The following is a 21094-nucleotide window of genomic DNA, read 5'->3' as shown; positions in this document are numbered from 1 at the left end:
TTCTAACTTAATGTATTATAAAATATTAATCTACAAATAAACAATTACTATAATAATTTTTATCATAAAACTTGGAGCTAAATACAATATAAAGAGTGTTTCCCCAGCTAGAGAGAGATGGCTCAGTGGTTTAAAGCCACTTGTTCTTACAGAGGACCCATGTTCAGTTGTTATCACCCATACAGTAGCTCATAACATTCCATAAATCCAGTTTCAAAAGAGCCAATGCCTTCTTCTTCCATGGGCTCCAGGTAATTATGTGGTTCATATACACACACACACATACACAGGCAAAACACTAAAATAAATTAACTCTAAAATAAATTTTCTTAAACAGTTGATTCCCTGTTAGTACCAGTTCAATCTGATGAAGCCTAAATTTAGGAAATGAATATATCATATCTCACCCAATCACCCACCTTGGGCAAAGCTACAAAAGTAGCTAGTAAGGCCACTTAGCAAATCATTGGAAAGAAACATACAAATTAGAAAGGTTTGGTACAGAACAGGAAGATGGAAACAGAGTCAAAATTTAGTACCTTTAAGTTTGGTATGGTTGTGAAGAAGTGGATCAGCAGAAACCATGCAAGGCCACCAAGGGTAACCCGACACTTTGGACCATACCAAGTCACCAACGTTGTATTTCAACAAGAGGTCTCTGTCTCGGCCAGGATTTGGACAGGACTCCTTTTTAACTGGAATCTGAAAGTGAACACCAAAAGACAAACATTAATATTCAATAATTACCCTTAAATTCAGCCTTTTATCTATAAAAGAACAAGTATTAATCAGAAGTTAATTAAAGGTCCAAAACACATAGTGTGGAAGACTGGGGATGTGACTTGTAGGAAGAGCACGGGTCTTCAATGCTCTTAAGGCCCGATCTTCAGAGAATGCTTCCCTTAACATATTTCACATATTCATCTCCAATATCAATCACTTCTCACAGCTGCTTTTCTCACCTACAGCATTATCATATGGCCTGAGATACAGTGTGTTCTCAATACTACAATAAAGCTGGTGCTTTATTCACAAAACCTTCAAACATATTGCTCCCTGCCCTGGCCACATACATATCTGATAGTTAGTCTTTGAGAATACATGCCCCAATCAACATATCAACAGTCTGTGCTGAAGCAGGGATCCTAGCCACACCACTAGTGCAGAGATAAGCATTTTGCACGCATGTGTGAGCATGCTTTCTGAGTACTCAAAGCTCTATGAAGTTCAGTTTCTCCATCTCTGGAACATGGGCAAATTGAACACCCTCTCTCAGGGCAATTCTTCCTCAAGCCACTGTAAGTCCTGCTCCTGTTGCGTAATTACCCACAAATCTCATTGGCTGTTACAGATTTGTAAGTATGGCAGTGAAGGCTACCGGAGATTCATATTATACTTTCAGGAGATGTTAACTCAAATAATTGCACAGCATCTCAGTATTACCTCGCTGTATAGTAGAGGGGACTCAAGTGGCAGGACTAGGAAGAAAAGGCTAGTCTGTGACAATACGCATAGGCCCCTTCAAAGAAATGTGAAAGTCTTTTAAGGTTCACTACACTATAGGCATGTCTAAAAACCTCTACATCAGCCCAGGTTATTATATTGGTCTTCAAAAGATTTACCTATGGGATGAGCATGGTGGTGCATACCTTTAATCCCAAATCCCAGCACTTAGGAAGCAGAGACACGCAGATATCTGTGAGTTCCAGGTCAGGACTACATAGAGAAACCATGCCCTGCCCTGCCCCACCCCACACCCAAAAAAAGGGAAAAACAAAGATTTGCCTTTGGAATTACGTTAGCAAGAATGGAACAGCTCCTCAAAAACATTGCTTTTAAAACCTCAAAGCACTCTGTGGTTTTAAGGATTTCAAGGAAACTTCAACTGTTCTCTATCTGTGGTAATTCTAAACAAAATTTCACAACTACAATTTTTAACTAAATATTCCAACTTTCATGATGCCCACAATTCTTATGAGTTTCAACTTTCCTGTCCCGAGTTTTCTCAGTGGGTGTACCACTGGCTGCAACGGAAGGTTAACAAACACCTGGTACCCTTCAGGCCACCAGACTGAATGAGCAGGGATCTGCTTCATTTCTTTCTATCAAGGCCAAGGTCACTTAGCTGTTTACATGATTTATACTCACTCAACTGTCAGGACCACTCTGCAGGTCACTTTTATGACACTAGTGACAGAAACCATCTAACAGAGTAAGAACCCCATGTTCTTCGACCTGAAGTCAGAGCTTTTCCTCCTCAGTCTTTGCTGGATGAAATCAGCACATGCCTGCTTATAAACAAAATGCTGAGCTCTGCACTAAAAATCAGAAGGTGTGCGACACTTCAGTTGTCAAGGAGGCAGCCAGCTGCTGAAGTACTACTTCAGAAAAACCACTGAGCAGACAGTGGCAGATGCACAGAAGATTACAGCAGCACCTCTGCAGAGCACAGCTCTGCTCCATCATTCACTAGATGGCACAGACTTAAGTTTAATGTATCTCCCCTGACCAGTCAGCCTAAAAATACCTGAGAGATGGACCCATAAAAACAACAGACCTTACAAGGTCATGAAAACTGACAGACTTCAATTCAAAAATTGTTGTTCTTACTTTGCTTTTTTTTCTTTCTTTCTTTTTTTTCAGACAGGGTTTTAATAGGCTGACCTTGAACTCAGAAATCCACCTACCTCTCTGTTTTTAAGTGCTGGAATTAAAGATGTGGACAACCACGTCTGGGTTTTTATCCTACTGCACTAGGATCTCAAGTGCACAACTTGTGCCAGTGGTACCTAAAGAAGGCAATGTCCAGACATCTGGAAGCCCGACAACCAACCAGGAGCCAAGCCTCCATCAGCATCACCTGCACAGGGCCAAGGCAAGACGGCAGCAAATGGCAGCAAATGGCAGCAAATGGTGGTTTCCCATCCCTCTACCTGACATCATACATGTTAAGGTATTCCACATGGGTCTCATGCTCACCATTCATTGTCACATAACCCAACAGAATCCTTCACAAATACCTTTTTTTCTGCAGGACTTGCGATCTTGGACACTAAAGCTGCTTCCACAAGGCCCTGCTCCAGTAAAGAGTCATATTTTATGCTCCTCTTCCTGTTCCTCCTAGTCTTATTATCCAATTTTTGTCCATTTTCTTCTGACTGAGACACATCAGCAGCACTGTCACCACAAATTGAAGATTCAAAAAGCGGTTTCCCATTCATGTATGTTTTGGTGATTTTCAGTTTAATTTCTGGAGAGCCATTTTTGATAGGGGTTGTATTGGGTGGTGTCCCAATTCCTTTCACTTCCTGGGACTCAAAACACAATTTTGCATCATGAGCACCAGGTTCTCCGTTAAACACACGGGAAGTAAGATCTTTCAACTTCTCTGCTGGAAGAAAGGGGAGTGCATCATGGCCATTAAATTTCTGCATGACCCCTTCCTGTAGGCTGTTAGAAAGTTGAGCTTTGCTGATGAATACAGAACATTCGTGATTCACTTCACAGTTCTGAGTCTTTCCATTTGCACTGCCAAGGATTTCTGGTGCCTGCTTCATCTTCATGCACTTTACAACTTTTTGAACAGAAAGAGGACTTTTTCTGATGCTAAATTCCATCCAGCCTAGATGCTTTGGTTCTTAGAACACTACAACATTTAAAAAAAAAAAAAAAGTAAAAAAAAAAAAAAAGCAACATATTACATTTTAAGCCTAGGATAAGTATGCCAACATCTCTATATCTTTGTCGTAGTTGGGTTTTATTCTGATTTGTCTTATGAGGCAATTTATGATGGTTTATATAATTTGGGCTGTAGAAGGCAATTTTAATATCACAAAATGCAAATGAAAAGACATGAAATCGTATGATATGTAAAATCATATGGGAGAATAAAATCCAGGTATACCACTACCACCAACAACCAGTACAGCAGGATGCCTAACTTAAGAATTTAACTTGTGGGCTAAAGCACTGGCTCATCAGTGAAGAGCATTTACTACTCTTGCAGAGGACCCAGTTTCAGTTTTCAGAAACTACATGGTGGCTCACAACCACCTGCAACTCCAAGAATTTCACACTCCCTTCTAGCCTCCACAGGCACCAGGCACACTTGTGGTGCACAGATACAGAGGCAAGATACTCATACACATTTTTTAAATTAAAATAATTAAAAATGGCAACAAAGAAGCAGATATCACTAAAAAGACTTTATGTTGCCACACTAGAATAGGTTAGGAAGATCACCTGTTTGAGGCCTTTATGAGCTACTGAGTAAATTCAAAACCTGCCTAGCTAACTTAATAAAACTCTGTCTCAAAAAGTATAGAGAGCTAGGGATGTGCTCAAGTAGTAGGGTGATTGCCCATTATGCACCAAGCCTTGGGTTCAATCCCAATTATTGAGAAAGGTGAAAAGGATGAAGGAAAGAGTAGAAAATTTATAGCTGGCGGGTGTGGTGGTGTGCACCATTAATCCCAGCACTAGGGGGAGCAGAGGCAGGTGGATCTCTGTGAGTTTGGGGCCAGCCTCGTCTACAGAGTGAGTTCCAAGGCATCTAGGACTACACAGAGAAATCCTGTCTCAAAAACACCACCAACAACACTGCGCACCAGTGTCTTGCCTGCGGATATGTCTGTGCGCCACAGAGTGCTTAGTGTCTAGTGCCCACAAGGGTCTGAAGAGGTCCCTGGGTCCCACGGAACTGCAATTAAAAGATTGTTGTGAGGCACCATGTGGGTGCTGGAAATGAAACCTAAGTCCTCTGCATGAGGAGCAAGTGTTCTTAACCACTGAGCAATCTCTCCAACCCCTTAACAGACTGTCTTAATGGAAGCTAGATGTGGTGGGCACAGCTTTAATCCTAGCACTCAGCAGGCAGAGGCACGAGGATCTTTCTGAATGCAAGGCCAGCCTGGTCAAGAGATTCCTATCCTTTATTTATTTTTATTCATGTGTATGTCTACATGTGTGCAACTCATAGATACCCAAAATGGTTGCTTGAACTCAAGCTCAGTCTTCTAGAAAAATCAACGCTAACCCTTAACCACTGAGCAATTTTCCAGCCCCATGGTCTACAGAGTTTCAAGGTCAGCCTCAACTACAAAGAGAGACCCTCTCTCAAAAACAAACTTTTCAAAAGCACATTTGAGAAAATGGAAGAGTCAAAAAACTTGAAACTAGGGCTGGAGAGATGGCTCAGAGGTTAAGAGCACTGGCTGCGCTTCCAGAGGTCCTGAGTTCAACTCCCAGCATCCACATGGTGGCTCACAACCATCTATAATGAGATCTGATGTTCTCTTCTAGGTACACATGCAAGCAGAACACTGTAAACATAATAAATAAATCTTCTTAAAAAAAAAAAAACAAACTTGAAACTAGATGAAAAATATCTATACTTTAAAACCGGAAAAAAATTAGAAGGCAGAATACCATTTCACCATGCTGTGGAACAAAATTAAGTCTGCACTCCCACACTGAAAATAAAGAGAATGAGTCAGAAAAATACTTGAGAATGGTCCCAATTTAGTGAGACAAACTAATAGTTATAGCTTAGCAAATCCCAAGCATGATGAAAATACAAGAAACTCATACCAAAGCACATAATTCAAACTGGTGAAAAACAGAAAAAAAAAATCAAATAAATATATATATAAACAAATAAATGTCACTCAACAGAGTCAATTAAGTCCAGGCTACGTTGTAAGCTCAAGGCCATCCTGAGTTACAGGGAGTATATTTCAAAAATTAAGAGCTTAGGCTGGAGAGACAGTTCAGTAGTTATGGATATTTACTGGGACCTGGAGAGATGGCTCAGCTATTAAAGAGCACTGGCTTTTCTTCTAGAGGACCCAGGTTCAATTCCCAGCACCCACACACTGGTTCACAACCACCCAGAACTCTTGTCCCTAGGGATACAACACCCTCTCTTCTGACATCTGTGGACACCAAACACACATGTAGTCCATAAACATAGACACAGACAAAACATGCATACACATAAAACAATCTTTTTCAAAAGAGTGTGTACTGCTCTTCCAGAGGACCCAAACTCAGTTCCTAACACACCCACTGGCAGCTCACAATTTGTAATTCCAGCTCCGGAGAGATCTGATGTGGGAAGATCTTATGTTGCCAGCCTCCAGGGGAGCCTGCATTCACATGCATATACCCATAAAGAGAAATATACACATAGTAAAAATAAATCTTTAAAAAACAAAAATAGATAAATCATGGACTGGAGTATTTATCTCACTAGTGGAGTGTCTGTCTAGTCTGTCTAGCACATACAATGCTCTAGATTCAATCTACAGCAACAAAACTTTAAAATATCCATTTAAATACAGAACAGTAATACAGATAGTTGACTTAACCGAAAACCAAGGCCAGGGACTAGAGAGATAGCTCAGAGGTTAAGCACAATGACTATTCTTCCAGAGGACCTAGAATTCAATTCCCAGAACCCACATGGAGGCTCACAATCTTCTGTTACTACAATCTCAGGGGATCCGATATCCTCTACTGGGCTTCTTGGGTAACATACATGCACAGGTTACATAGACATATACTCAGACAAAACACCTATATACATCTGTTTTGAGACATGGTTTCTTTGTATTCCTGGCTATCCAGGAATTCACTCTGTAGACCAGGCTGGCCTTGAACTCATAGAGATCCACCTGCCTCCTAAGTGCTGGGGTTAAGGATAGTACCACCACCTCCTCCCAAAAGAGAGAGAGAGAGAGAGAGAGAGAGAGAGAGAACCTGGCAGTGGTGGCACACATCTTTAATCCCAGCACTCAAGAGCCAGAGGCAGGTGGACCTTGGTGAGTCTGAGGCCAGCCTGGTCTACAGAGTAACTTCCAGGACAGCCAAGGCTATATAGTGAAATCCTGCCTCAAAAAGAAAAAAGAAAAAAGAAAAAAGAAAAAAGAAAAAAGAAAAAAGGAAAAAGGAAAAAGGAAAAAGGAAAGGAAGGCCAACCAGAGCCAATGTACAGTTATTGAAAGGCTGTCAATTTCACATATTGAAAAAATAGCCTTCAAGAAAAATGGTCAAATACCTTGAGAAATATAAACTAAAAGTTGTTAGCACCAGGCATGGAAGAAATGCTTTAAAGGAAGCGGTGGTGGGCTAGAGAAATAGCTCAGCCAGTAAAAGCATTTCACAAAGTAGTCCTCTGATAATAGTACAGAAACAGGTACAATCAATTCTTTATTTTAAGTTCAAGTTGAGAATCAGGCATAATGGTACAGGCCTTTAATCCTGATCCTGACACTTTGGAGGCAGAAGCAGGCAGATTTATATAACTGCTATGACAGCCTTGTCTACACAGTAAGCTCCAGCCAGGGCTACATAGTGAGATTCTGACAAATAACTTATTAAAATTAAAAACATAAATATGCTTATTCCCACAGAAAAAAAAATTTTTTTTTTTTTCCTGAGACAGGATCTTCCTATACAGCCCTGGCCTTCAATTAACTATGTAGGCCAAGCTGACTATGAACTCACAGAAATCTCACCTGGATTTTAAAAATCTGGTTGTTTCTTGGTTTTTTTACATTGAAGTCAGGACCTCATACATATTAGGTAAATAAAGGTAAATAATGTTCTACAACTGAGCTGCACCCACAAGTCCCTATGTACACTTTTCAATAGTCAAAATGCTAAATTCTATCATATATGTTACCCCATATATAACATCCCATCAGAAATAAACAAAGATTGCTTTCAAGAAGCTTATATCTTAAAGAGAATTCTAGAAAGCCAGGGAAGAATAGTAGAAAGGCAATTTTCAAAGGGATGGCCAATAAAGGACACCTTAATTCAGATTATGAGCTTCTTATGCTCAGAGAAAGATAAATAAAACAGGCCTCCAGATCAACATTTGAAACTTCAGAACATGAAAATTAAGAACATCTTTATTACTAAGAACCCAAAAGAGTACCTTAGGATGGAATTACTAACTTAGGATGGCTCCGTGAATTAACTCTTACCTAGCATTTCCAAGATCCTATGTTCTACAGATCTCTAAGATCAATTTTAAAAGAAGAAAAAAAGAATTGCCAGAGACTGAGACTCAGCAGATAAAAGTGATTAACAGTCAACAACAAGCCTGCCTACCTGAGTTCAATCCCTGGAACACACATAAAGGTGGAAGGGAAACTCTACAAAAATTGTCCTGTGACCAACATGTGAAGGAAAGTAACTTCTTTACTAGAACTTTATGCCCAGATAAATTATCATGCAAACATGAAGCTGAATGTATCAAATGTGCAGATGAAGTGAGCCTTACACATAGCCCCTTCATAAACCCAGAAGTAAAGATCAATCTGCAAAGGTGAAAAGAGTTTGCCATTCTAAAATAATTTTCATATTTGAAGATTTACTTTTGTTTTTAATTATGTGTGGGTGGGTGGGCAAGTCTGTGCATATGTGAATGCAGGTGCCTGTGGAGTACAGAAAAGGGCATTGGATCCCTTGAAGCTATAGTTACAGAGAGTGTATAAGCCACCCAAATGGAAGATCCTCCAACAGGACCTCCAACTTTCTAATCTTCGATAGTACCTGGGTTCAGTTCCAAATACCCACCCACATGATGGCTCACAATCACAACAGCCTCTTCAGGCGTCAGTGGGCACCAGGCACACATGAGAAGAAGGAAAAAACAAACAAAACAAAACACTCATATACTTAAATAAAAAGACTGAAGAAAAGTTTTAAGAAGTGAGAGGTGGAGCTGAAGAGATAGATCAGTGGTTAGGCTACTTGTTACTCTTTTAGAGGACCAGGGTTCTAGTCCCAAGATCCACAAAGAGTCTCACAATTGTCAACACCAGTTCTCAGGGATCTGACATCTTTTGACTTCTGTGGGGCAGGCAGTTTTTTTGTTTGTTTGAGACATGTCTCTTATGTAGTCCCTGACTGTCTCAGAATTCAACATGTAGACCAGACTGGCTCAAACTCATAGGGATCCTCCTGCCAAGTGCAGGGATTACAGTGTGCACCATATCTGGCTTACAAGTGCCTGTCTTAAAAACAGGGAAAGGGGGCTGGAGAGATGGCTCAGAGGTTAAGAGCTCTGAATGCTCTTCCTAAAGGTCCTGAGTTCAATTCCCGGCAACCACATGGTAGCTCACAACCATCTATAATGTGATCTGGTTCTCTCTTCTGGTGTGCAGGTGTACGTGCTGACAGAATAATGTATACATAATAAATAAATCTTAAAAAAAAAACAACAACAGCCATCTGGATAGATGGCTCAGTGGTTAAGTGCACTGTCTATTCTTCCAAAGGACCCAGGTTCAATTCCCAGCACATACATGGCAGCTCAAAACTGTCTGTAATGCCAATTCCAAGGAATCTGACACCTTCACACTAACGCACATAAAATAAAATAAAATAAAATAAAATAAAATAAATAAAAAAACAGGGAAGGGGTGCAGTGCTGGAGAGATGGCTCAGTAGCTCAGAACATATACTATTCTTGCAGAGGGTATGAGTTCAGCTCCCAGCACCCACGTCAGCCAGCTCACAATTTACCAAAGAATCTAATGCCTCTGCCCTTCAGGTAGACATACTCATAATCAAAAATAATAAAAGTAAATTTTAAAAAAGGATGAAAGTACTGACTTATGCTGACATAAATAAGCCTTGAAAATAAGTAAAAACACCAGATACAAAAGACTTCATACTGACTAGCTAGCTAGCTAGCTAGATTAATGAATGAATAAATCAAAGAAAGAAAGAGAAAGAGAGAGAGCCAGCGTGGGTGTAAGCTTCTATGATAAAGTAACCTAATGTCAAAGTTTTTAAATTGGCAACATAAGTAAGTTGTTTAAACAAAGGATAAATAAATACCAGAAACAACAACTGAAAGCAAAGATGCTGTCTTGGTAATAAGAGGCCTATGTTCCTAATTGTTGAAGTGATGTCTGTGCACTGTTTCTGTATTATTTAAATGCCGATTTCTGTGCCAGCAGAGATCTGATTACAGACCACACTTTGGTATTGTCATTATTATGAAGCATCTCCTACCTCATTATTTTGTAAACATTGTTCTTCATCACCTTCTGATTCATTAAATAAAGAGCTGAATGGCCAATAGCTGGGCAGGAGAGGAAGGTGGGACTTCAGAACCCAGTGAGAGGGTAGATATCAGGTGGGAAGGAGAGGGGAGTTGCCATCAGGACAGAGATGAAGCAGGCGCTAGGATGAAACTAAGATGGCAGGTAATGAGAAACATGTCAGGATATAGGCCAGGTACTGTCAGGTTAGAATAGCTGAGTATCTACTCAGCTATAGTGCCTTAAGCTTTTAATAAATATAAAGGCCTCTGTGTCATTATTCAGAGCAAGGGCAGGCATACAAAAACCATATGGTTACATCTAATGTCATAGCAACTGGTCTTTAATGTATGTCTTTTAGTTTGAAAAAGTGAAAGATAAAATAGAGAAGCCAGGTGTGGTGGTGCACACCTTTAATCCCAGCACTCCGGAAAGCAGAGGCAGGCAGACTGCTCTGAGTTCGAGACCAGCCAATTCTACAAAGGCAGAACTTCCAATCCCAGAGAAGGGGTCTCAGGTGGGAACCAGAGAGAGAAGGGTCACCATGAGGGCAAGGATGAAGAAGGAACAGCCAAAGCAAGACTAAGATGACAGGTGACTGGGAAGTAGGCTAGGCCAGCATACTTGGGTTGCAACAGTTCAGTATCTGCCCAGCTACAATGCCTAAAACTCACAACAAAAAGGTCTCTGTCTCATTATTCAGGAGCTAGGGCAAGAAATGATAAAAACATACATATCGTTTTTAAACTTTCACTCAAACAGGCAAGTGAGGAAGTTCAGTTGGTAAAGCATTTGCTTTGCAAGCACGAAGACCTGAGATCAGATCCCAACACTACGAAGGGGAGATAGGAGGGCCTTTGGAGCTCACTGGCCAGCCAGGCCACCCAAAATAGTAAGAAACTCAAAAAAATAAGGTGCAGGCAAGGTATAGTGGTGTCCTTGGGAGGCAGAGGCGGCAGATCTCTAGGAGTCGGAGGGCAACCTGGTCTACACAGCGAGTTCCAGGACAGCGAGGCTACAAAGAGACCCTGTCTCAAAAAAAAAAAAAAAAAAAAAAAAAAAAAAAGAGGCAGCAAGGCTGGAGAGATGCTTCAGCGGTTAAGAACACTTTGTTCCTGCAGAGGAGGCAGGACTGGGTCCCAGCACCCACACGGTGGCTCACACTACCTGTTTAATTCCAGTTCCAAGGGAACTGCCCTCCTTTAGCCTCAGGAACACTGAATGGTATACAAACAAACATGTAAGCAAGCACTCACACACAGAGAATAAATGAGTATTGAAAATGTTTTCAATTAATGTAAAGAGTGATTAACAAAGGCAGCCAGTGTCAACCTGTTACATACACACATACACGGCTGTGATTTGCCTGATGTGACCAAAAAAAAAAAAAAAATGATTAAAAAAAAAAGTACAAAAAACAACTTTCACTTAGAAGTGGTACACTGGGCTGGCAAGGTAAAGATGCTTCCCACCAAGTCTGATGACCTGAGTTCAATCCCCAGAACTCATGTGGTCAAAGGAAGAGAACTCACTCCTATAAATTACCCTTGGATTCCAATAAGCAAACCACACACATTCAAATAAATATAAATTTAAGTATACACATATATAAAACATACACTACTTTTTTCACTTATTTTTATGTGTGTGGGTGTTTTGCCTGTATGTTTGTGTACCACACCCATGCAATGCCCATGGAGGCCAGCAGAGGACATCTGATCTTCTGGGACTAGAGTTACAAACATTTGTGAACTTGTAGATGCTAGCTAGGGATTGAACCTAGGTCCTGGAAGAGCAGCCAGTGCTCTTAACAGCTAAGCTATCTCTCCAGCCCACAATGTACCACTTTTCACTAACTAATGCAAACCACACAGCCACATCAAATTTCAAAGGGACAAGATGTTCAAACGTATTAGACACGCAAAGCAGAAAAAGAAAAGGAAAGTGTCTAACCTGAACAGACACAGTAACTGCAGGCTGGTTACTTATACTCTTCCTACCCAGCATGATGGCATATGCCTTTAATCCCAGCACTCCGGAGGCAGAAACAGAAGGATGTCTATGAGTTCAACGCCAGCCTGGTCTACATAACAAGTTCAGGATAGCCAGGGCCACATAGTGAAACCCTGTCTCAAAAACCAAACCAAAACCAAACATTAATCCCATCACCTGCATCCAGTGTCCTCTAAAAAACAGGCTTTTCAAAGCACATAAATTTATGTTGCACACATCACCTAACTCCCTTAAAACACTCTGGAACCTAACATTGCCTCAGAATGAAAATACTTAGTCAACATCTAAAAGATCCTCCCCAACATCCCATACATCTTCCCAGATCCTCTACAGCCTTTCCACTCTAGCAATACGAGGGCTTTCCTGATGTGATGGCATATACATATACCATCTACTGAGGTGACACCCCAAATCTCTTCTACTTCTGCTCGAAATCAACCCATGAGGAAGTTCTTCCTAATACCATCAGTAAAACCACCCTAGTAATGTGCCTAGATCTTTTCTTCAAGTTACTTTTTTGTTCTGGGAATTCTGAGTACACATAAAATAGATCAGGCAGAACCTAAATACTTATACTATCACCCACTAAACCAGTTCTGATCTAACCACACACTCACCCTCTCTCCTGTTAAGAGTATAAAATAAATCCCATACTGCAAATGTTAGTAAATGTTTGTGTGTTTAAAAAGTAGAAATTCTTGTGCTGTTTATAACAACTCTATCAGAGAATTTTTCAAACATGTTTTTTCTTAGTAACAAATTTAGACATTGTTTCCCTTTTTTTTGGAATGATGAGGCTAGAGACTGAGCCCAGGGCCTTTAAAGCTCTATTACTGAACTACATCCTCAGCATTCAGGTATGCTAATGTCTAATTTCCTCCAATGTGATAAATGGTATTTAGCCAGGTCTTCTGTTAACCAGACACAGATGCCAATAAACCCTACACACTGTCAGTGTAATTCCAACCTCTTCTCTTCTACAGTCCTCTCCTGTCTTTCCTTGTGGAAGAAAACAGGTTAAGTCTTAAGGTTTCCTGTGCCCTTCTGCCAATCATAGGCCTGTGGCATAGTTTAAGACATCTCTCTCTCTTCAGTAGTTTTATCAGCTGTTGAACATGGATATTCACCAAAACTTGGGAGTTGTTTTCTTCCCTTTAAGACTATTGCATGGGTTTCCAAAAGTAAAATCTTTTGTCCTTCCCCCCCCCCCCCCATGCTCACAGGTCTCCAAATTCCATTGGATGAAGGACAAGTGTTCTGGCTTATTACTGTCACAGGGTTAATCTCAGTTATTTCTTCAATAAAGAAAGAAATGCCAGACAAGAAGCTGGGGAGATGGCACAACTGGCAGGAGAGGGTTTGCATAGCGTGCAAGAAGCCTGAGGCTCATAAACTGGAACCACATAACTGGATATGGTGGTATATATGCCTCTTGATCCTACTACTTGAGAGGTGGAGGCAAGAGGACTGGAAGTTCTAATAATAATAATAATACTTTGTTATAATAATTTTATTATGTTATAAGCATATGTTATAATTTATAATATAAATAATCAATCAATCAATCAATCAATCAATCAATCTGAACCACAAGCTGAAAGTCAGCCTGTTATACACACCAAGTTCTAAACTAGCCAGGACTACACAGGAATACTGCCTCAAAAACTAAAAAAGAGTAAGTAAATACAATAAAATAAGAAAGGTAATATGAGGCATAAGTTCAGTTTAATTAAAACCCTTTCCTGAGCGGCAGAACAATAATTTCCCAGACCCCTCAAAAGCCCAGTCTTTATCACATAAAGCATAGCGACTTTAAGAAAGTTACTTAACTAATAGCTCTGGGATTTCCTGCTGTGATATTCTGTTAAAATGAAGTAAAGAAGACTTGCAGGGGCGGAGAGTTGGCTTAGTGATCAAGCAAAGGACCTGGATTCTATTCCCAACACCCAAATGGTAGCTCACAACTATGTTAAACTCCATCCCAAATATCCAATGCCTTCTTCTGACATCCTTCAGCACCAGACACACATGTTGTATCTATACACAGTGTCTATATATGCAGACAATACACTCACAGACATAAAATACTCAACTAGATTTAAAAAAATAAAAGGCACAAGGGTATGCAGGGGTGGGGTGGAAGGTTGTGCTGGGACAGGCAGACCCCTAACTTCAGTCTAGTCTACAGAGAGAGTTCCAGGACAGCCAGGATTACGCAGATAAACTGTTTCAAACAGAAAAAGAAAAAAAAATATTTGCAACTCCAAAGCTGTATTGGGGGGCCAAGATCCATGCAGTAGGAGCAGACTGAGTCCTGAAAGTTGTACACTTATCCCTACATGCAAACCACATACCACATGTCGCACACTCGCAGATGCACGCTCACTTTTCTTAAGCTGCCTAGAGCATAACTCTACACAGAGGACACTAACTTCTCATCTTTAAAAGGAAGCAATACAGACCTATTTCTAATTGGAAAAAAAAAGAACCTAAACCCACACAATCCTGTGAAATAAAAACTTGCAGGAAAATATCAGATAATGCCCAAAAATCTGACTCCATTTGTTAACTGAGTCCCTTCTACATGCAAAGAACCAGTCAGGATCCTCCCCTTGAAAACTATCTAAAACCTGGGCAACATGCTGGAGGCCTAACACAACACCATGACAAATCTAGTACAAGTACACCTGGTATATCTGGGCTTTGGTTCCAGATATGCAACACCAGTGAAAGCAGGCTTTCCAGAGACAAGATCTGAGCCATCAAAACCATGGCGGGACTGTAGAGATGGCTCAGCATTCAAGAGACTTGCTGCTCTTACAAAGATCTGGACTCAGTTTCCAGCACCAACATAGGACTCACAATGTAACTTCAGTCTCAGAAAACCAATGCTCTCTTCTGCTCTCTGCAAACACTAGGCACACACGATTTATGTACAAACATGCAGACAAAACACCCATACAGATACAAACTAACAAAACAAATAAACCACAATTTAAAAAAAACCTGAAGCTCAACAAATAAACTTATCTCAAGTGAGATGGGTAGCATGACAGCATACTCTTGGGACAACAAAAGACTGGCCAGAGGACAGTCCAGGAAGACAGGGGATCCTCTAGGCCTAGAGAGTCTTCTGAGTACCATGGAACACCAGGATGGATCCAGGATACTTTCCAAAACAAACAGATCAAAGCCTCTTTCAAAAAGAACAAGGTACGTCACCAACCAGGCCCTTCTTCCCTCTCACTCACCGATTAGCAGATGAAGAGAACTCCTGTTAACTGTCCTCTAACCTCCATATGCACACCATGGCATGGTGGCATGTGAATCTCGGCATGAGCACTTACATACACACATACAGATAAGTAATTGTAACTTAAAAACATACCCATCAGCTCCTACTCCTGCATCTGTTCTCTCTTCCTACCCCACTTCTTATGTCTAGTACTTTATCCTAGCCCTGGCCTACAGGCTTTTTACTGACCTCTGCCATCAGTCCTAGGCTCTCCTCTTTCTCCTCAAGTATGCTCACACAACCCCCTTCATCCACATCACTCTTTTTTATAATTATTTTTATTAATTACAGTTTATTCACGTTGTATCCCCCCTGTACCTCCCTCCTATCCACATCACTTTTAAAGTATCCTATGAGGACCGAATGATGGTTAGTTCAAATAGCCAGTGCATTTCTGCCAGTCTTCAGACACTATTTTAGTTATTAAAGGTAAAGGCCAAGAGACCAAGTCTCCTCCTACACAAATACCTTAAAGGAGACAGGAAGGACTAACAAATAAAACACATAATGCTATGGAGAAAATGCTAAGACTGAAGGGACTATAAGACAAGTATGTTTGTGGTTTGTTTTTTGAGACAGGGTTTCACTACATAGGTCGGGATGGTCTAGAACTAAGTGGGCCAGGCTGGTCTTGAACTCACAGATCCTCCTACCTCCTGAGTGCTGGGATTAAAGGAATGAGCCACCACACCCAGCATCAAGGGAGTATTTTAAACTACTAGTCAGGGACATTGCCTAAGAAGTCTGAGTAAAAATCAAGTCACACAGACTCTTAGAGAATACTCCAGACAGAACAAACAGTATTCCAGTGTTCTGAGACACAGTGGGACTAGTTTTTAGGGCAAACAAGAGGTGTATGTAGAACAGATGATAATAAAGACCAAGAAAAGATAAGGGAAGTCACAAATCTTACCTACAAGAGCCTTCTAAAACAGAATGCTTCCAAAATAGAGGCTTCCTGCATAAGGCTCAAGTTAAGACATAGTTGAAGGAAAACTAAGCCCATGCACACATGGCAGAGCATACATACAAAAAGGAAAAGAGTAACAAAAACTAAACATTCAAAGGCTCAAGTGGAACCATGGCAAAAAGAGATGGGACGGAGCTGACAAGAAGGCTAAGCAAATAAAAGTGCAAGCCCAATGCCCTAAGTTCAAACCCCTGAACTCATGGTAGAAGAACTCTGAAAATTATTTACTGACCTCTACATAGATACGTGTATGCATATACTCATATAATGGAAGTTCTGGTTATGTTATGTAAATACGGTTCTGTTTTAATCCCAAGTGTAGGATTTTAGTTGGGCTATAGTTTGTCCACAGCTGTTAATAATTGTCCAGTGTGAGGTGTGGCTTTTGCCAGCTGGTAACGACCTTCCACGAGAGGCACAGAGAGGGGCATGATCTAGGACTCTGAGAGTGCAAATATGAGAGCCAAGAAAGAGAAGGTGATGGCGTGTAGCAGTTTGGGGAGGCTAGAGACTGACCGTGTGGTGATCTGGAGCAGACAGACAGAAGAGAAACACTTCGGGGTGCAGCAGCCTGGAGGAGATTGCTGGCTGCATCTGCTGTTCACAGAGATTGGTACAGCCCTAAAATACCCACTGACCCTAAACAGCTGGAAGAAATAAAGTAGCCCTCTCTCCCCACTAATCTTCTCTTTCCTGCTTAGGCTTGGGAGGTTGGAAGGGAGGTTGAGGCCTAAACACCCCAAATAAATAAGAGTGTTTAAAAAAGAGCAGTAGGCATACACACAAATAAATAAGCAAGATGGGGGACTGGAGAAATAACACAGTGGTTACGAGTGGCTGATGCTAGGCAGGCGTGGTGGCGCACACTTTTAATCCCAGCAGAGGCGGACAGATCTCTGTGAGTATGAGGCCAGCCTGGTCTACAAAGAGAATTATGGGACAGCCAGGGCTAATACACAGAGAAAGAAAATCTATCTCAAAAAGGGAAGGAAGGAAGGAAGGAAGGAAGGAAGGAAGGAAGGAAGGAAGGAAGGAAGGAAGGGAAAAAGCACCTGCTGCTCATCAAGCGAACCAGAGTTTGGTTCCCCAAACCCATGTTGGGAGGCTCAGGATCACCTCTAACCTCAGCTCCAGAAGATGAGACACATTCTTCTGGCCTCACTGGGCACAGGCAAACGCACACACAGCATACACTCACACAAACACACACATAAATAAATCTTAATTAAATTTTTTTAAAGATTTATTATTTAAAATGGATGAGTCTTTTGCCTCTCTATGTATGTATGTGAATCATACACATGTCTAGTGCCAGAGGAGACCAGAAAAGGGTGTTAGGTCTCCTGGAACTAACTTTATTATCTCTTTTCTCCCACAATGTTCACTATAAATAACCATTCACAGAGAAACTAACAAACTATATTGATAGTTTGTAAACATGAGCCTAATCTAGTGCATAAGTGAGTCCCTTTGCTTTTATATTTTATATACTTTCCATTGTTATGTTTGTATCACCCAATGATACAGAGAAATCAACAACTAGAAACAGCAGAAACTCTTGCTCTTTGTTTATATCTGTTGCACTTACATACTTGCAATGTTTCAAAAGCTAATCTCCATTTAGCATGATGAGCAAAAACCAGCAAACTGGACCCCTTAGCTAAGACATACATTTACTTGTTTATTATTTAGCCAGAAGAGACCAAATAAAGATAAAACACAAGAAGTAAATCATACCTACAAGGGCCTTCCAAAACAGGTAGAACCCACAGGACTCAGCTTCCCACACGAAACTCAAGCTAAGATGTACTTGAAGGGGACCTCGGCTCAACTCTCTCTTCCACATTCAGCTTTCTGGAACTTTCCTACTCTGACATGACTTAAAGAAAGGCAAATAGGTCATATGCTAACATTAAATGGGTTGCTTGGCCTAAGCCATATGCCCACTTAGCAGTATTTAATTGAATTTCTGATGTGAAAAAGTCAAAGCAGAAACAAGGGTGCCCAAACTAAGAATCCCACTTCTACGAATTTATCCAAAAGATGAGAACCCCATTAACAGCCTCTGTGTTGTGTGCTATGTAGAACAATACGAGGCCTGTGCCCAACAACAACCTGTACGAAAGCCTGGGGTGAAGACAGAACACTACAAACCTGGGAAGAGAGATACTCTGGCTGTACTGACCAAAAAGAAAGAGGAGCGTGAAGCCACAATACTTATCTAAAGTTGTACGCATTCTATAGTCTTGAGCGACTTACCAGGAAAGAGACACTATTAGAATATGTAAACATAAAGACTTATTTTCAGCACTAAAGACATTGCTCAGTGGTTGAGAGCTTACCTAATATTCAAGGTTCGGGGCTCAGCCTTCAACACATACACACAGTACCCCAGATTAGTCCTTCACATCTTCAGTACTATGAGGACTGTTCAAAGTTCAAGGCCATCCTAATCTAGGTAGCAAGTCCTAGGCCAGCCATAGTGGCTTACCAAGACCCTGTCTCAAAAAATATTTTTTCATTCTAATTAAAGCACTTACCCAAAGAAAGTTATTTTCTGGATTAAAAACACATTCAAATTCTATTCTTGAGCTCATTTTAGCACCATCTTTTACATGTGCAGTTACTTGGTAAGGAGAGTCACTCCAAAGCCCACACAGGGCAGTTATAGCGGTTCCTACCCTCTCACCCTCACTTCTTGGTCTAATTCCACCCACATTCACATTTTACACTGGACTGTCAAAAATGAAAAAAAAAAAAAAAAGGAAGTAACTAATTAGTTCACATTCTGCCATGTGAGCAAACCTTTTCAAACACTGAGTACTTCTTGGAAAGGATGTTGAATAGATGAAAGGCTGGACCCCTCCTTTAAGTAACCCACAGGGTCTCTAATGCCTGACTCATTCTGCAGTTCTGACTTAAGTCTTTTGCTTTTTCACATTTCTACAGGCAATGGCTTAACAGCCCTGTATAGCTTGGCTGCACAAAAATAACCTAGTAATCTCACTTGCAGTCTGTTTTTCTCTGTATGTCTCCACAAACTTCAAATTATGAGAGTTTATAACATTACAATGAACATATCACATCTACACACACAGAAGAATTGTCCATTTTTTTTAATTCATGAAGTTAACTATATAAATACTATTAAAACTGGAATACTGTCCCTTAAAATTAGAGTCCAGAAAGGGGAGGGCTTTTATTCTGAGTATGTAGGAGTTATTCACAAAAGCTTACACAAATTCACAAATAGTAAGTCCACATACTAAGAGTCATCAAGCCAAAAATGAAGGCTGCTGGGCAGAGAAGAAAATGGAAGGAAAGAAAAGGAAATGACTCAAAATAATCGAGTGCATAAGGCGTGAACCCTCTTCATCTCTAGACGGCAGTTATGATTTGAACTCTGGGTCCTGAAGAATGAGAAAACACACAGAAAAGAACTGCGTTTACAGGACTTGCTGTCCCCGTGCTCTTTGTATTTGTGAGTATGTATGTACATGTATCATCGACTTAAATATGTAACCGGAACTGGGAAATGGGGCAATTAAAAGTCTCAGCTTCCTAAGTGAGATGCTTCCTAACTTATTTTCTATGGTGATGACCTTATTTCAAACACATAAAACATAACTAATTTAATCAATGCATGATCTTGGAATTTAATTCCTTTAAAAGTCAAGGCCTTCAAAGTCTGTGATTAGACAGGCAATACTTGGGAACTTCTCTAACATAATTCTCAACTCCCTCGGTATCGAACTGGTCTCTTTACGGGGTCCGTTATCACACACACACACACACACACACACACACACATACACACACACACACACACACACAATTATCTACCTGGAAATGATTCCAGTCAGAACATCCGATTTCATACCGTTTCGTCGTCAATGTCAAACCTCGTCCTGAGCTGAGGAGGGAGAAAAGCTCAGTGTTGCAACGGGTCCTATGCGATAACCTCATCCATTTTCTTCTCACCGAAACTCAAACCAAACATCTTTTAAATGCCGAGATTTAAAACCAAGGCAGTCATCAGGCGCTCGGTCGCCACGGGTCCGGCTCGCCGCGCCCTGCGCCTCCTAGGCTGCGAGCCGCATCCCGAGCGAGGGAGCGCGCCCCGTGAGGCGCGGCCACAGCCCCGGGCGGGTCCGCGGGTCCAGCCAGCCTCGTCTCCACCTGCGAGGCCCCGCAAGGGCCGGCGGGCGCGGCGCCGCGCTGACCAACGGCCGGCGCCCCGAGTGTCAACGCCGGACGCTTCCGCACACAAAAAGTGCCTCCCCGGCCACCCGGCCGCCCCTCCCACCGCGCCACCCGGCCCCGCGCCGCACAAAGGCCGGCTCGGCCCGCCCGGCGCCGCGGGAACAAAGGCGGCCGCCCGCCGGCCCGGCACAGGTGCAGCCCCGGCCAGCGGGCCCAACATGGCCGCGCGCCCGCCGCCCCGTTAGCCGTCGCCGGCCGTGCGCGCCCGCCCGGCGCTTCAGGCCGCGTCCCCCCGGCCGCCCGATCCTCCACCCTCGCCTCGGGCCGCGCGTCCTCCCCCGTCCTGGCCGCGCCGGGCGGCCCTCGGCCCCCGCCCCGGGCCGCCCCCTCAACCCCTCGGGCCTCGATCGTCCGGCCTCCCGGCCCGGCCTCCCTTTCCCCGGCCAGCGGTTAGTTCCCGCGGCGGTTGGCCGGCGGCCCCAGTGACCTGCTCTGCGTTGCATCCTCCGGCGCTGTCCGGCAGCGGCTGTCCGGCGGCGGCGGCGGCGGCGG

At 42.0% G+C, this 21094-nt stretch overlaps 1 protein-coding gene across 5 annotated transcripts in view; it reads right to left on the bottom strand.

Moving 5' to 3' along the window:
• Nsd2 (nuclear receptor binding SET domain protein 2) overlaps positions 1 to 21094 on the bottom strand; it is a 74672-nt gene extending 53578 nt beyond the window's left edge. For 2 of the 5 annotated variants that reach the window (XM_055624019.1, XM_055624023.1), the window contains exons 1-4: positions 21030 to 21094; positions 20183 to 20252; positions 3021 to 3646; positions 540 to 702 (exon numbers count right to left, since the gene is read on the bottom strand). In XM_055624019.1, the coding sequence (XP_055479994.1) occupies positions 540 to 702; positions 3021 to 3617 (760 nt within the window). In that variant the 5' untranslated portion in view covers positions 3618 to 3646; positions 20183 to 20252; positions 21030 to 21094. Of the gene's footprint in view, positions 1 to 539; positions 703 to 3020; positions 3647 to 18076; positions 18139 to 20182; positions 20312 to 21029 lie in introns of those variants that run through there. The other 3 variants (XM_055624022.1, XM_055624020.1, XM_055624021.1) reach the window with 3 other exon arrangements.

The sequence above is a fragment of the Psammomys obesus genome, unplaced genomic scaffold (assembly GCF_907164565.1).
Source record: "Psammomys obesus unplaced genomic scaffold, mPsaObe1.curated_primary_1811, whole genome shotgun sequence".
Lineage (NCBI taxonomy): Eukaryota > Metazoa > Chordata > Mammalia > Rodentia > Muridae > Psammomys > Psammomys obesus.
This window is presented reverse-complemented; position numbering and strand designations above follow the sequence as displayed.